The sequence below is a fragment of the Podarcis vaucheri genome (assembly GCF_965113315.1).
Source record: "Podarcis vaucheri genome assembly, chromosome: 7".
Classification (NCBI taxonomy): Eukaryota; Metazoa; Chordata; class Lepidosauria; order Squamata; family Lacertidae; genus Podarcis; species Podarcis vaucheri.
In genome coordinates, this window is record NC_138765.1 from 70,006,380 (window position 1) to 70,020,353 (window position 13,974).

Sequence of the window (13,974 nt, forward strand, 5' to 3'; positions counted from 1 at the left end):
GGGAAGAGACCCCTCCGTCATGTCTGGGGAACACATGTTTGCACTTCACCAAACATTGCATAGTCTCCATCTCATAGGGCCTCCCTAGGCAGAGATGTGGTGCAGCAGAAGTCTCTTATGTTTCCCACACCCGCAAACATGTATACAGAGTTTGCTGTTCCTAAAAAATATGTACTTTGTTTCATAAAACTATTGTAACAAAATGGATGGATACAATAGCACTAATTGAATGAAACACTTGGAATCACACTGTGGGTCCCCCACCCCTTTAACTACAGTGATACCTCAGGTTACAGACCCTTCAGGTTACAGACTCCACTAACCCAGAAATAGTACCTTGGGTTAAGAACTTTGCTTCGGGATGAGAACACAAATCGCGCGGCAGCAGCGTGGCGGCAGTGGGAGGCCCCATTAGCTAAAGTGGTACCTCAGGTTAAGAACAGTTTCATGTTAAGAACGGACCTCCAGAACAAATTAAGATCTTAACCTGAGGCACTACTGTACAGGGACATGTCGGGGCAGGGAGATGTTTCTCTGCCAACACAATGCATAAGGAAAATTTTACCCTACCCCCTACACAACTGCAACAAAAACCATGCTGCAGTTAGGCAGGGGTGGGGTGGGGAGAGGATTAAATTTCACCTTCTGATGCACTGTGATAGATATTTCAAAAGGTTTTGATAACAGGGACTGAAAATCTATTTCACACAAACATAGGCTTGATTGTGCGAGCTATATATTATGAACTATTTTGTATTACCTGCATGTTGACATAAAGTTCATGGGCGGGAATAATAATAATAAATTATCTGCCTTTTAAGAAACACTTCTAAGAGTAGAACAAATCTGCCAGTTGAAGCAGGTTGCCCAGTCTTATCTAATGGTAGGACTGGCCCTAGATGCTGCTGAATCACCTACTATATATGATACACGTTTTGCAAAGGCAAATAATACAATCAACAGCAACAAACTCTAAACCAAAAATGCACTGTATTCACACACAAGGATCTAGCTCTGCAAGTTGTAAATTAAATTCAAGCTATTCAGATGTTCACAAAGCACAATCAGCAGAAGCCACAGGAAGTCAATCATCTCACTCATTCCCTACACAGACTTATGCTGCAATCCTATACTTACCTGGGAGTAAATCTCATTGAACTCAAGAGGGAGCTTCTGGGTAGTTGGTTGTATGGGGTTCTTGTGCAAATTTTACCTAGACCAGGCATAGGCAAACTCTGGCCCTCCAGATGTTTTGGAACTACAATTCCCATCATCCCTAGCTAACAGGACCGGGTGTCAGGGATGATGGGAATTGTAGTCTCAAAACATCTGGAAGGCCATAGTTTGCATATGCCTGACCTAGACCAGCAGTCCAAGTGGTGCATCGCAGCATTCCCCCACATGTGGCTCGCAAAACCTGTGCAAATGGGTCACAGGTTGTATCAGAGAACCCAAAGCATTGCTCCTTGCAATCCGTCATTTGCATGAGGAATGCCTTTTACAACTTTTGTCCTGTTGGCATGGTGCAATGCTGCATTGACACTTGTCACTGAACATCAGAAAGGCTGAAGTCTTACATTAACACTTGGGAAAAGCTCTCTGGCAGCTGGAAGCAGTGAAGGTCTCAGATTCAAAATTCATGCGACAATAAATTGTTGGGTCACCATAGCAAGTAAATTTGGACTTATGGGTTGCCATGCCAAAAAGGCTGGGACTTGGGAACCCTCAATCTATCAGACCACAGTTACATGTTACACAGCTGTAACAAGACTTCCACTTGTATACATAAAAAGCGTTGACTTCTTCATAATTCAGTGGTGCCCACTGGGAATATCCTGCTTGGCAGATATATACATTTATGATAAACTTTGGAGGGATTCCTCTGGCTGGTCCAGGTGTGCTGCCTGAGCCACCATGTTTCCCAGCTTGGTTTTCTTCTTTTGGCAAACACCATCCCAAATGAGCTTAGCTTTTGTGTGTGAGTGCACCTTGGCTATGGGAAGGAGAGATCACTGCACCTAGAGTCCCCGTTCCCTTCTGTATGCAAGGTGGATGCAAAGGAGAGGCGGAATTTGCAGTTTCTACAGAGGTCAGGCAGTGCACATATATCCTTTCTCACACAACACATAACAGACCCAGGCTCACACTCTCAACCCTACTCACAGCAATCAGGCTTCATTAGTCTAGATCAGGGGTAGCCAGCATGATACCTTAAAGATGCGGTTAGATCCCAACTCTCATTAGCACCAATCAATATGGCCAGTGGTCAGTAGTCCAACATCACTGGGAGGGTACCACATCGGCCATGTTTAGATACAGGCCAGGTCTGGATGCATGAGTGAGTGAGTGATTAACAGAATTGTACATTTTTGCAAATGTTGGTTCAACCTCTGCACCTCATGCTACACCACTGACAGGTTGCCACCCAAGGCTGCCATGCCTTGAACACTCATTTGGGAGGCCATCTCACCAAATTCAGTGGATGTTACTTCTTAGGAAGGCAGCATGCTGCCTTATACCAAGGCAGACAACTGGTCCATCTATCTCAATACTGTCTAGGGATCAGAATTGAAGCGTTTCAGACTGGGGACATTTCTAGCCCTTCCTGAAGAAGCTGGAGATGTTGGGACCTGGAACCTCTTGCTCAAAGAGCAGATGATCAGCCAGTATGTTGGGCAAATAGGCCAATTTCAGTTTCGCATTCTCTCAATCTTGAGTCCCGTTCTCCTGTCTTCCACATCTGCTTGCGATTTTAACAACAACAAAATGAAAAGCCACCAATGTTTCAGCGCACATGCAATTTCCCCCCAATAAACCATTTTTTTTTGCAGAGCAATTTCTCCTAATAGAATTCATTCTCACTTATATATGCATTTTTAAGCACACTTTGTGCACAATACTTGGCTGGAGATCTCAACTGCAAAATTCAGCGAAGTGCAAATTTCAGATGATGGCTCTGTTTCAAACCACACATTGTTTCAGAAAGTGAAGATTAGGTAGGCTTGCCTTGAATGCAAACTAAATCCACATTCTCTCCCCCACCCCGCCAATCCTATCTACCACTAAGATACAGTCCTACTGCAGAATTCTGACTGAACCTACCCAGGATCACCTTGCAAGTTGAAATTCATCATCAGTGAAGCCAGCCTGTCTGCGACACAGAGGGCACCCACACACTTTTAAACATTCTAGCTGTTTTAATGTGGGAATGTGAGGGGTACGGACTGCAGCTGGCATAGCGGAGAGCTGAACATACCTCAACATCAGGAAAGCAGGTTAGACATATCGCATTAATGAAACGGATTTAGGAGTCACAACCAGCCACGACTTCCATCGCTATTGCATAATGGGGAGTGGGGGGAGATTCCCTCCCATCCAACAAAATAAGTGAGAGATATACTAAAGGGATGATCAGGAGCCGTTCAGCTCCCATTTCCTAACTCTGATGTAAAAATTAAGAGGATAAATCACTCATTGAACAGCCTGAAGAGCCCCTTGTTACATTGCAGAGCTATTCCTGTGCAATTTACAAGACACACTGCTTCAAAGTCTCCTTAAGTTTATTTCATTTCCACAAGCAAGGGGGGAGAATGCAGAAATGCGGAGCGGCTGTTTTATACCAGGGAAGTCAGACCCGCCAGAGGCACTTTCCCAACCATTTTCTCATTATAACACACATACCTAACTGTCTGTTTGCCTTTTGCACATCTATTCTTTCTTGCACTTTTTTTTTTAAAACCATCACATATCAAGCTGCTTTCATCGCAATGCCAGGTCGCCTGGCTTGCTTAACTCTCCCTGTCCCTCCTCTCACAACTAATAAATTGGAATGACAACAACACACTTTCTGAATCAGATTCAAGATATTGACTGGAACGTGAACAGAGGGGCAAATCTGGAAACCAGAGGAAAGCAAACAGAAAACACGAAGTGCCGATTTGAAATGGAGAAGGGGGGGTGGGGGGAGAGAGAAGAAAGCATTCTTAAAATTCCTACCATTTCGATAACTGCATTTCAAACTAATTACTCTCTGCCAGCAATTTAATTTGGGGGTGGGGGTGGGGGAAAGCAAAGGAAGATTCTGCTCTTAACCAGAGCCACACACCCCAGAAATGCTATCATGACATCATCACTCCAACACGGTATTTGCAGGACTCCCTGTGTCTAAGCAGGTCCACTGCAAGGTTTGGAGCGGCTTTCAAAAGCAGCTCACATTTGCCTTTACGGATGACCAAGGTGCAAACAAAGCAGGAGAACGTGCCTCCAAACGCCACCGAAACGCTGCTGTCACACCTCTTAAAGCACTGACATCATCGTGCATAAGCACAGGAGGAAAAGCTGCTGGACAAAGGCCATATTCTCCAAGGTGCCAGTTTTGAAGGCTGCCCATTGATCCATCTTTCCCATTGAATACAACAAGAGACAGGCAGGCAGGCAGGCAGGCAGGCAGAGAGAACAGCCTAGTGTCAAATAATTCTGTCCTGTTTCAGTCCAGACACTCTACACAGCACCTCCTTCGTACAAATGCAAAGCACCTCTCTTAACATTATTGCAGAAGTCTGAAGAAAGGGAAGGTGGTTCGCGAGGGCAGTCATAAACAACCCTGCACCACAATTCGCCCTGCAAAGCACAGGGTCACGTTTCTCTTGCAAAAAGATTGTTTAGCTGGATGAAATCCAAGGTGAGGATGGAAGAGGAGGAAGGGGGGTGAACAGCAACTTACCACAATACATTAGAGATGCAAACAATAAATTGCAGTCTCCCTAGAAAAGGACAGCCGTGGGGAAAACTCCAAACAGGAGTGGAATTAAAGCAAGTTTAAAGATATTGTAACAAACTCAGGGGAAAGCCAAGAATGGAGGCATTCTTCCAGGAAATAATGTACAGGAATTGGGGGGGGGGCGGTGTTGAAAAAGACCTTGTGGAATCCAAAGTTTGCACAAACACAAACCTAGTTTGCAACCCTCCGCAGACTTATTGGGTAGTAAGTCTTGCTGAGCATTGGGGAGGGGGGGGTACTGACTTCCGTGCAAGCACATGTATGCAATTGCAAAGGGGGTGGCGTGCAGAGAGAGCTGCATCCCTTCGCACGCTTAACTCGCCGCTGACTGCAACCGGGCTTTGCTCTGGAGTAAGCAAAGCAGAGGATCGTTCTGCTAGGCTGCAATTCTCTGCAGGGCATGTTTGGGGTGGGGGGGGGGTGGAGTTGAGAAATAAACCCCACTGCACAAAGGGGGGCGCCTGCAACCCCAACGCGCGATTGCCACCAGGACTGCCACGAACAACACTTTACTCCCGAGTCAGCCTGCATAAGACCCGGCTGGGTGTCAGCCGAGCAAAAAGAGGGGTGGGTAAGAGAGAGGATGTTCGGAGGTGATCAGCGACCCCCTCCCCTCCCATCCTTAAGACACATGCTCAAGACACATTAGTCTCCCACCCCCAAAAAAGAGACCCCTCAAAAAAGGAGCTTAATGGGAAGAGACCATCCCCCCACCCCTTGCTCAAAACGGCCCCGATCCCCGCCTGGGCGCAGAGCCCCGCTTACCTTGCAGGCTGGGCTGGCTGTTCTCCATGGCGCCGCCGGCCGCGGCCATCTCCGTGGCGTTGGGGCTGCTGTTGCTGCTGCTGCCGCTGCCTCCTCCTCCTCCGCCTCCGCCTCCTCCTCCGGCGCCGGAGCAGGCGCTGAGCTCGGCCAGTCTCCGGCTGGTGGCTGTCAGCTCGGCTCGCAAGGCGCTCACCTCCTGGCCGGCCGCCTGGAGGGCTCCGTCGATGCGCAGGGCCAGCTGCTGGTTGCCTTCCATCATGCTCAGGATTTTGGCCTGCGGGACGGACAAGGCAGGAGGCTCAGGAGCCGCGAGAGACGCCGCATCGCGCACCCCGGGCGGGCTGGCTGGCCGGCTGGCCGGCTGGCTGGGGAGCGGGCCTTTTCCCGGGGACCGGGGCACCTCCGCCCGGGCAGGCGACCTGTTGGATCCCCCTTCCTCGCCTGCAACGCGGCGCGGCCAGCGGCAGCCGCTCGCCCAGGGAAAGCAGCGCCGAGAAAGGCGGGGAGGGCGCTTTAAATGGAGCCTACCATCTGGCCGCCGAGCTGGAGGGGGGAACGGCGAGGAGCGCCGGAGAGGCGCGAAGGGCGCTGGCAGGAGGCCCGGCGGCGCCTCCCTGCCTCCGCCCGCGATGCAACCGTCGGAGCCGAGCAGGAGGGAGGGAAGCGGGTCCGGCGCCTCTCGCACACACGCCGAGGGTCCCCATAGGAGAGAGGGGGCTCCGCTGGGCACTGCCCTCCCCTTGGCTTTAGGTGATGATGATGCAAGCTGCCTTATGGGCTTTTGCACAGCATCATTTATTTTATTTTATTTTATTATCATGCGTTAGACTAGAAGAAGTTTGCACGGGTCCCCTAAGGGCCAACTCGTCCAACCCCCCCAGCCATGCAAGAATCACAGCTGAAGCAGCCCTGGCAGATGGCCCCCCCATGGGCGTAGCCAGGATTTATGTGGGAGGGGGGGCAGGACACCCACCTGCCACCACCCTCTGTCTCGCTCTGTCTAGCAGATTCGGAATGAAATGTCTCAACCACAGTTGTTTTAAATTTACATTTCTTTTGACACCTCAGAAAAAAAATCTGTTACAATCTTTCTGCTTCTAGTTAAGTCTTTATTTATTTACTTGATTTAGGAGGGGGCAGCTGCCCACCCCCTGGGTAAACACCCATGGTGTCCCCCAAACATCTGTTGCCGTTGTTTTTATTTATTTACTTATTTGTTTTGTACAATTTATACACCTCTTGGTTGTTTTTACAATAATAATATCAAAAGCAGTTTACAAAGATAAAACAGTAAAGTCAGTTTACAGCCCTACTTGAAAACATAAGAAAGTTTAAATATTAAAACAGATCAAAATTACTGCTGCTTTCTAAGTATCTGGGTAGTAAAGGGACCCCTGACCATTAGGTCCAGTCGTGACCAACTCTGGGGTTGCGGCGCTCATCTCGCTTTGTTGGCTGAGGGAGCTGGCATACAGCTTCCAGATCATGTGGCCAGCATGACTAAGCTGCTTCTGGTGAACCAGAGCAGCGCACAGAAACGCCGTTTACCTTCCCGCCGGAGCGGTACCTATTTATCTACTTGCACTTGGACGTGCTTTTGAACTGCTAGGTGGGCAGGAGCAGGGACCGAGCAACGGGAGCTCACCCCGTCATGGGGATTCGAACCGTCAACCTTCTGATTGGCAAGTTTTTATCTGGTGCCAAAAGAGGACAGTGAAGGCGCCTGTTTCATCTCAATAGGCAGGGAGTTCCAAAGGGTAAGGTACTACCACATGAAAAGAACAATTTCTTACAAATGCAGAACAGAAATTACGTGGTACCCGTGGTGGGGCCCATTCCACTGATCAAAGGAGATGAGCAGGAACATGTGGGATATGACAATCTTGTGGGTAAACTGACCCCAGGTTGTTAAGGCCTTTGTAAGCTAATCGTGACACCTTGAACCTGGCCCAGTAGCAAATTGGCATCCAGAGCAGATCTCTGAGCGCAGGTGTTACATGCTGACAATAGCTCCCTGCTGTCAGCAATTGCGCTGCAGCATTCTGCCCTTAACTGCAGCTTCCAAATCAAGTGTGAGCGAAGCCCCACCTTATGGAAGCAGTCTTGTGGATTTTTAAAATTATTATTGTTTGGTAATACTGACTCTGGAGTCAATTAAAAATATTTAATCTCTTTATATCTATTATTACGAATTGTGTTGTTTATCACCCACCATCCTAAGGTCCCAGCTCAACATGAAAAACTGTTTAAAACAACTTAGAATCACAGAACTAAAGTGAGCCCTACAAGTATACATTTCAGGTGTCAAAGGCCAGTCTAAAGAGGTGTGTCTTCAGCTTTCCTCAAAGCTGCATAAGGAAGGTGCCAAGCACACCTCTGTGGAAAGGCACACCTCAGCTTAGGGGCTGCCATAGAGAAGGCCCTGTCCCCTTCTCTGGGGGTAACATGACCACTCTGAGCTTCTGAGGGCAGTGGCGCAACCAGGCGCATTGCTGGGCAAACTGCATCCCTCCTGATGTCATTATTGGGACTCTGACTCCCATCAGCCTCAATCAGCTAAGTCTAATGTTCAGGGATGATGGGAGCCGGAGTCTAACCTCTGGAGGGCCACAGATTCCTCAGCTCTTCCATAAGAAGGTGCCGTGTGAAGCTATTAAAAAACTCTGCATCAATATTGATTATTAATTCATCAGTGTTGTAAATAAAATGCCAAGATTACTAATGGTATTAAAAATAGTTTGCGTTTGTGGCAAGCAACTTTATAGACATCCATGCAGATGGTGCTATATAAATAAAGTGGAAAGCTTTTGGTATTGTTAGGTTTGATTGCAGTCCTGTGCCTGTCTGTTCCGGAGGAGAATTCCCTCCCTGGTAAGTGTTCCTATAACTTCAGTTTATTTACATGCCCTCTTTTCCAAAATAAACGGTGCCAATAGCAGCTCTCAATACACAGAATTATCAAAAAACAGAACGCCGTAAAGAAAATACAATTTGTTGCAAAATGTTACCAATAGATTGAAATAAGGCCAAACAAACAATTCAGTAAACCTAGGATAACTTTATTTGTACTTCAGTGGAGTAACCAGGTCTTAATATGCAAGGCATATGGAGCAGAATCCAGGTCAACGGCCCTAAAGATAAATAAATAAAAATGTGCCTAAGGAAGATAAACAAATAAAACAAGTCCCCTCAAAAGGTAAAAATATAAAAAATGAGTCTTTAAAAAAGGGAAAATAGATAAAAATGAGCCTGTTATTTAAGTTCTGTGATTTCCGTGGATCTAGAATGTGACAAACCTTGGATATTGCCCAATAAGCCTGACTGAACTCAATGTGGCTTGCTTCTCGGTAGACGTGTAGGATTTGCAGAGGGGTGCCCATGTGGTAGCCAAAACAAGTATCTCATGGCACCTTAAAGATTTATTTTTTCCTGGATTTATTTAGTAAACTTTGATCCCACCTTTCCTCTTATGATCTCAGGATGGGGTGCATAGCTGTCAACGTTTTCCTTTTTTTAAGGGAAATTCCCTTATTCCGAATAGGATTCCTCGCAAGAAAAGGGAAAAGTTGACAGCTATGATGGGGGGCAAATGAATTAAAATACAAGAAAACTGCCCCCCTAAAGAAAAACAAAAAACCCCAGGGAGAACGGAGGGTGCATGTGTAAAATCAACTGAAGACCACTAATAAATAAATCTTATGGAACCAAGACAACTACTTACAGAAGAGGGGAGGACCCTCAGACCTGGGGGCCAAATGCAGCCCTCTCTAACCCTTGGGATTCTCCCCAGGCAGGCCCCTATCCCCAGGTCGCACCCCCTCAGAGGCCCATTTTGCACCCTCCTTTCGGATATTTTCCTGGTGGGACTGTGTCTTCGATCTCTGGCCATGCCTCTTGCTTGCCTGAATGGATGAAGGATAGAGAGGGGGTATGCAACCACCGTACAAAGATAAAGATTACATTTGTTGCTCTGCCCACGTTTGCTTCTGGCCCTTTCCACCACTTGCATGTGGACCCCAGAACTTTGCTCTGGATTGAATGTGACTGTCAGTCCCAAGAAAGACCCAGAGGGTCCATGATGAATATCACAGGATGGCTGTGTTGCTCTTCTCGTATTGTTTTAGAACGAGCAGATTGGATAGATCCACCTTGAGATATGAACGGAGATTTCTCCCCGTCACATGAGTCCAGCTGGGGGAAAGTTAGGCACAACGCTAAGCGCAAGACCAGCTTTGTCACTATTATCCATGGGTTGGGCACCACATAGGAAGCTTAAGTCTTTGCTGTGTTCAACCCCTATTGCTCTTGCATTCCCTTCTCTATCCTCCCTCCCCTCTATTGTTGAGTTCTTCAGCAGGAATGTGGATGCTTTGTACTACAGCTCCCATCAGCCCCAGGGATCATGGGAGCTGGAGGGGCCACAGGTTAGCCTCCCTGGCTCTATAGGGAAGGGATTTCCTCCCACCTACCCCTGGCATGTTGCCCTGCAAACCATCAGGCATCGACAGTGCAATTGACAGTTTGCCCAGAAGTCTGTCTCTCCAGGTTCAATGTGAGTTTATTGGGTTGAATCCAACTTTAGTCCTTCAGAATAGACCCACTCTCTCTTAAGTATGTTCCAAAGACAAAAGACATCAAGGCATACCTTTCACATGGAAGTGATGTGATTTGCAACACAACCATCTATCTATCTGTCTGTCTATTTACCTTCTCAAAAGGAAGGTTTATTGAGTTCAGTGGAGCTTCCTCACAGGTGAGTGAGTAGAGGATTGAAGTCTTAAGCTTGCTTTGAAACTGTTCCTGTGCCACAGAAAGGTTCCCTCAGTACAAACCAGCTTCACCATCAGGTTGTATACATCAACCGTACACAGGGGTGCATGAATTTCAAAATCCAAGATCCGAAACTCTCCTGCAGCCTCACATATCACAGAGATTTGCTAATGATGCCCTAAAAGACAGCTTTCAAGAACACCCTCAGGTAATGGGACAGCTGGGGTGGTTCGAGATGGATTTTGATCCCTTCAAGACATGCGTTAATTTCTCCACATGCTGAGTTTTGGCACAAAATTGATCAGAAATATGAGTTTATTAAGATGCTCAGACTAAAAGCGCATTGATCGACATAACCCAAAGGGATCAGCATGAAGCCTGAAGGTGGGTTGGAATCAACTAGCTTCATGCAATCAAAATTCTGCTCTTGCAGGGACCATCTGTGGATATAGCTTGCACCAGGGGCTTCCTGGCCTGTGTTATTGTTGGCCGCTGCAAATCTAATCCTTTTGCATCAACACCACTAATCATGGTTGCTATTATAACAAGGAGAATACAGTTGGAGAAGAGATCCTTTTTTGGTGCAGAAACGAGGGCTGTGCAACTTACTTGTCTGAATCATGAAACAAACCGGGCCAATTTGTGCCTGTTTGTACCAGATTAAGGTCAATGCAGCAACAGACCGTTACAGAATGTGTCTTGTGGACCCAAATTGATCTGCAGCAGTATGGACCAATCCAGAACTTTTGAAAAAGCCTCTCTAAAGCCAGACCGTCTGTCCCCAAAGTGATGCAATTATTAATTGCATCTTGCAATTAAGGAGACCACCAGGATGGGGAGAGGAGAAGGAAGGGAGCTGGACTCTGAAAGCAGTAGCTTCCAATTCAGGGCTGAGGTTTCACCCAACACTCTCCAGTCACAAGGGGAGGGATGGTAGAAATCTCAAAACACAGCAAGTTCACAGTGCATCCCCTCTTACGTAAGTTGTCTCTTCTGGAAAGTTTGGTGGCATTTCTTCAGTCTGTGGTTTGTTTGTATATATCTGAAAATAATGCAAGCCCCCTCCCTTCCCTATGAGCATTTATTTAAACTGGGGGACGGGACGGGACGGGACGACACATAGGCCTGAACATCCCTCCCCCCCCCCGCACTGCTTCTCTTTCTGGCATTCGAGACTCTACCCTGGCCATGTCCATTGCCACAATCTCACCAGCCCTGTTCCATGTTCTTCCTGACAGTTTTTGCCTAGATGGTATGAGAACATAGGAGCCTGGAAGCTCCATCAGGCCAAAGGTCCATCTCATCCAGCATTCTGTTCTCACAGTAGCCAACTAGATGCCTGCAAGAAGCCCTCAAGCTGAACATGAGCATAACAACACTCTTAACTACTTCTGATTCCCAGCAACCCATAGTCAGAAGAAGTAATGTGTTCCTGAACTGTGTTTATACCTCTTGCTTGTCTTGACTGAGATGTGTAAACCTCTGAATTATGTGCATTTGGAACACAGCCTTCTGCACAAGGGAAATACATCTCTTTCTCTGGCATTTGCTGCCTCTAGCTGCAACTACATTTGCCTGTGGCTCAGGGACCACTATTGGCATGTGGCCATCAGAATGTTGCCCCCAAGGTAATGCACCATTTAAAGATCAGGATAGATCCTCTGGGAGTCCACACATATGCGTTGGGAGTCCACACATATGCGTTGGGAGTTCTCCATTCAAGTAGGAAACCTGTGTAACCGTTGGCTCTGTCACACCCCTGAAACAAATGTATGTTGCTTCCAAAATTCTAGTTCTCTGCCTGGATTGTGGAGAACTGATCTGTTCTCGTTTCCCAAGTGGAACTGGTGCATTAGAAACCCTCTCTGTTTTGTCTTTCTTATTTGCAAATTCTGTAAAGTGATGTCTGTATACAAGCTGACCCAACTTTTAGCTTCTTTCAAGTTCACTGTCAATGACACACACACACACACACACCCTTGGCAATGTTGTGATGGGATTTGACCAGATGACCTCTGGGGATCCCTTCCACCAATGTTGTTCTGTGACTGAGAGAGAGAGAATGAGCGAGAGACTTTAAAAAGAAGAATAAGAATGAGAGCAAGAGAAAAGCTAAAAGTGGTAGGAAAAGAAGAAGAGTTGGACAGGTCTGTCTGGGCATTTTCTAAAGTTAGAAATTAAGGTGATAGGTTGCCATAGGGACAAATTGTAGACTATTTGTGAATGATGAGGAAATGGAGGGAAACTGTTCTGGAAGGGAAGAGCCATTTTGTGGGAGAGATAATCTGCTCTCTTCCTTTATCTAGGAATAATGTCTTCAAGCTGTGTGTGTGTGTGTGTAAAAACCTATACATATAATTTTGGGGTACACTATACATTTCAAGCACATTCAAAGCAACTTTTCTCCCTCAAAGAATTCTGGGTCCACTGGTTTATTAAGGGTTGCTGGGAAGTATAACATTGTGAGGGGCAAACCACAGTGCTCAGAATGATTTGAAGGAAAGTGTTTCGAATGTGCTTTAAATATATTGTGTGCATACAGCCTGTGCCTTCCAAGACATTTCCTAGGATGCAGCAAAGGCTGGTCCGCTAAAGCAAATGGGGCACTGACCCACCAACCATAGTCTGCTCTCAGTCAGTCTCCTCCTGCCTATCTTCTTACTCCAGCCAATCAGCAGGTGGTTCTGCCTGTCCACCTGGATCAGGTTCCACCTACTATTGTTCTCCTGGCCTTCAGAAATGTCTTCTGAAAAGTGTTGGCTCATCTGGGCAGTTTCTGGAGCGATCATAATGGCACAGAAGGAAGGACGTTTTCCCCAGGGCAAGGAGATAACTGTCACCTCTCCAAACGGGACCTGTTTTTGAGCTTGCACAAATCCGAGTCACTATTCTGCCATCACCTGCTCATCGACAGCAACAAAACACGACTTTCAAGATGAGGACTCCTGACTCTGTTTCTCATCAACACATCTGTTTCCTTTGTGGACCGATATTCCGTGGCTTGCAGCAAGTCTTCGCTGTTGCTGGCAGTTGTAGGGTGGAATGAGAAGCAGCATGCTGGGAAGATATGAGCTTTTGGGAAATGTGGCAGCTTTTGCTAAAGCCAAGGATACCCACCTTCTTCTGCAGTCTCTTGACTATGTACACTGCCTGTCTACGGGCTTCTTTATCCCTGTTAATGGAAAGCAGCCTCAGAGGCTGCAGTCAACAGTGCCAAGAGGTGGGAGGAAAGGGGAGGGCACTGGGTTGCGTCTCCTCTTTCTCCGCCCCCCAAGAATGAGAAAGCTTTTGCGGGTGAGGACTTGGAATTCCCCCCCCCCCGCCCAAGGCTGCAATCCCTTAAAACAGGACCCACTTGACTGAGAGCACCACTCAGAAAATGGTGGCAGAGCTGGCAGAATGAATTGGCCACTATGATAATATTTTTCTACTGCTAGCAAATCCATCTTGGGAGATTGCTAAATTCTTTGCCCCAGCGTTTTCCTTGTGGCAAGGGGTTCCATAGCTCAGCTTTCCACAAGCTAAGGGCAGGTATCTGCTCTGGAGGTACTGCAACCTCCAGCATTTCAATTTTAGGCATAATTTGCTGACCCAGAGGCTCAAAGTGGAGAAGGCTTTTTATTTTAGATTGTCCCTGTTATGTACTGAGTTGAATAGGA

General features: G+C 47.0%; 1 protein-coding gene across 1 annotated transcript in view; it reads right to left on the reverse strand.

The window, feature by feature from the left end:
• KAZN (kazrin, periplakin interacting protein) overlaps nucleotides 1-6,023 on the reverse strand; it is a 232,924-nt gene extending 226,901 nt beyond the window's left edge. Inside the window, exon 1 of the mRNA XM_082230264.1 lies at nucleotides 5,546-6,023. Coding sequence (XP_082086390.1) covers nucleotides 5,546-5,804 — 259 coding nt within the window. The 5' untranslated portion in view covers nucleotides 5,805-6,023. The remainder of the gene's footprint in view (nucleotides 1-5,545) is intronic.
• Nucleotides 6,024-13,974: the final 7,951 nt, after the last annotated feature.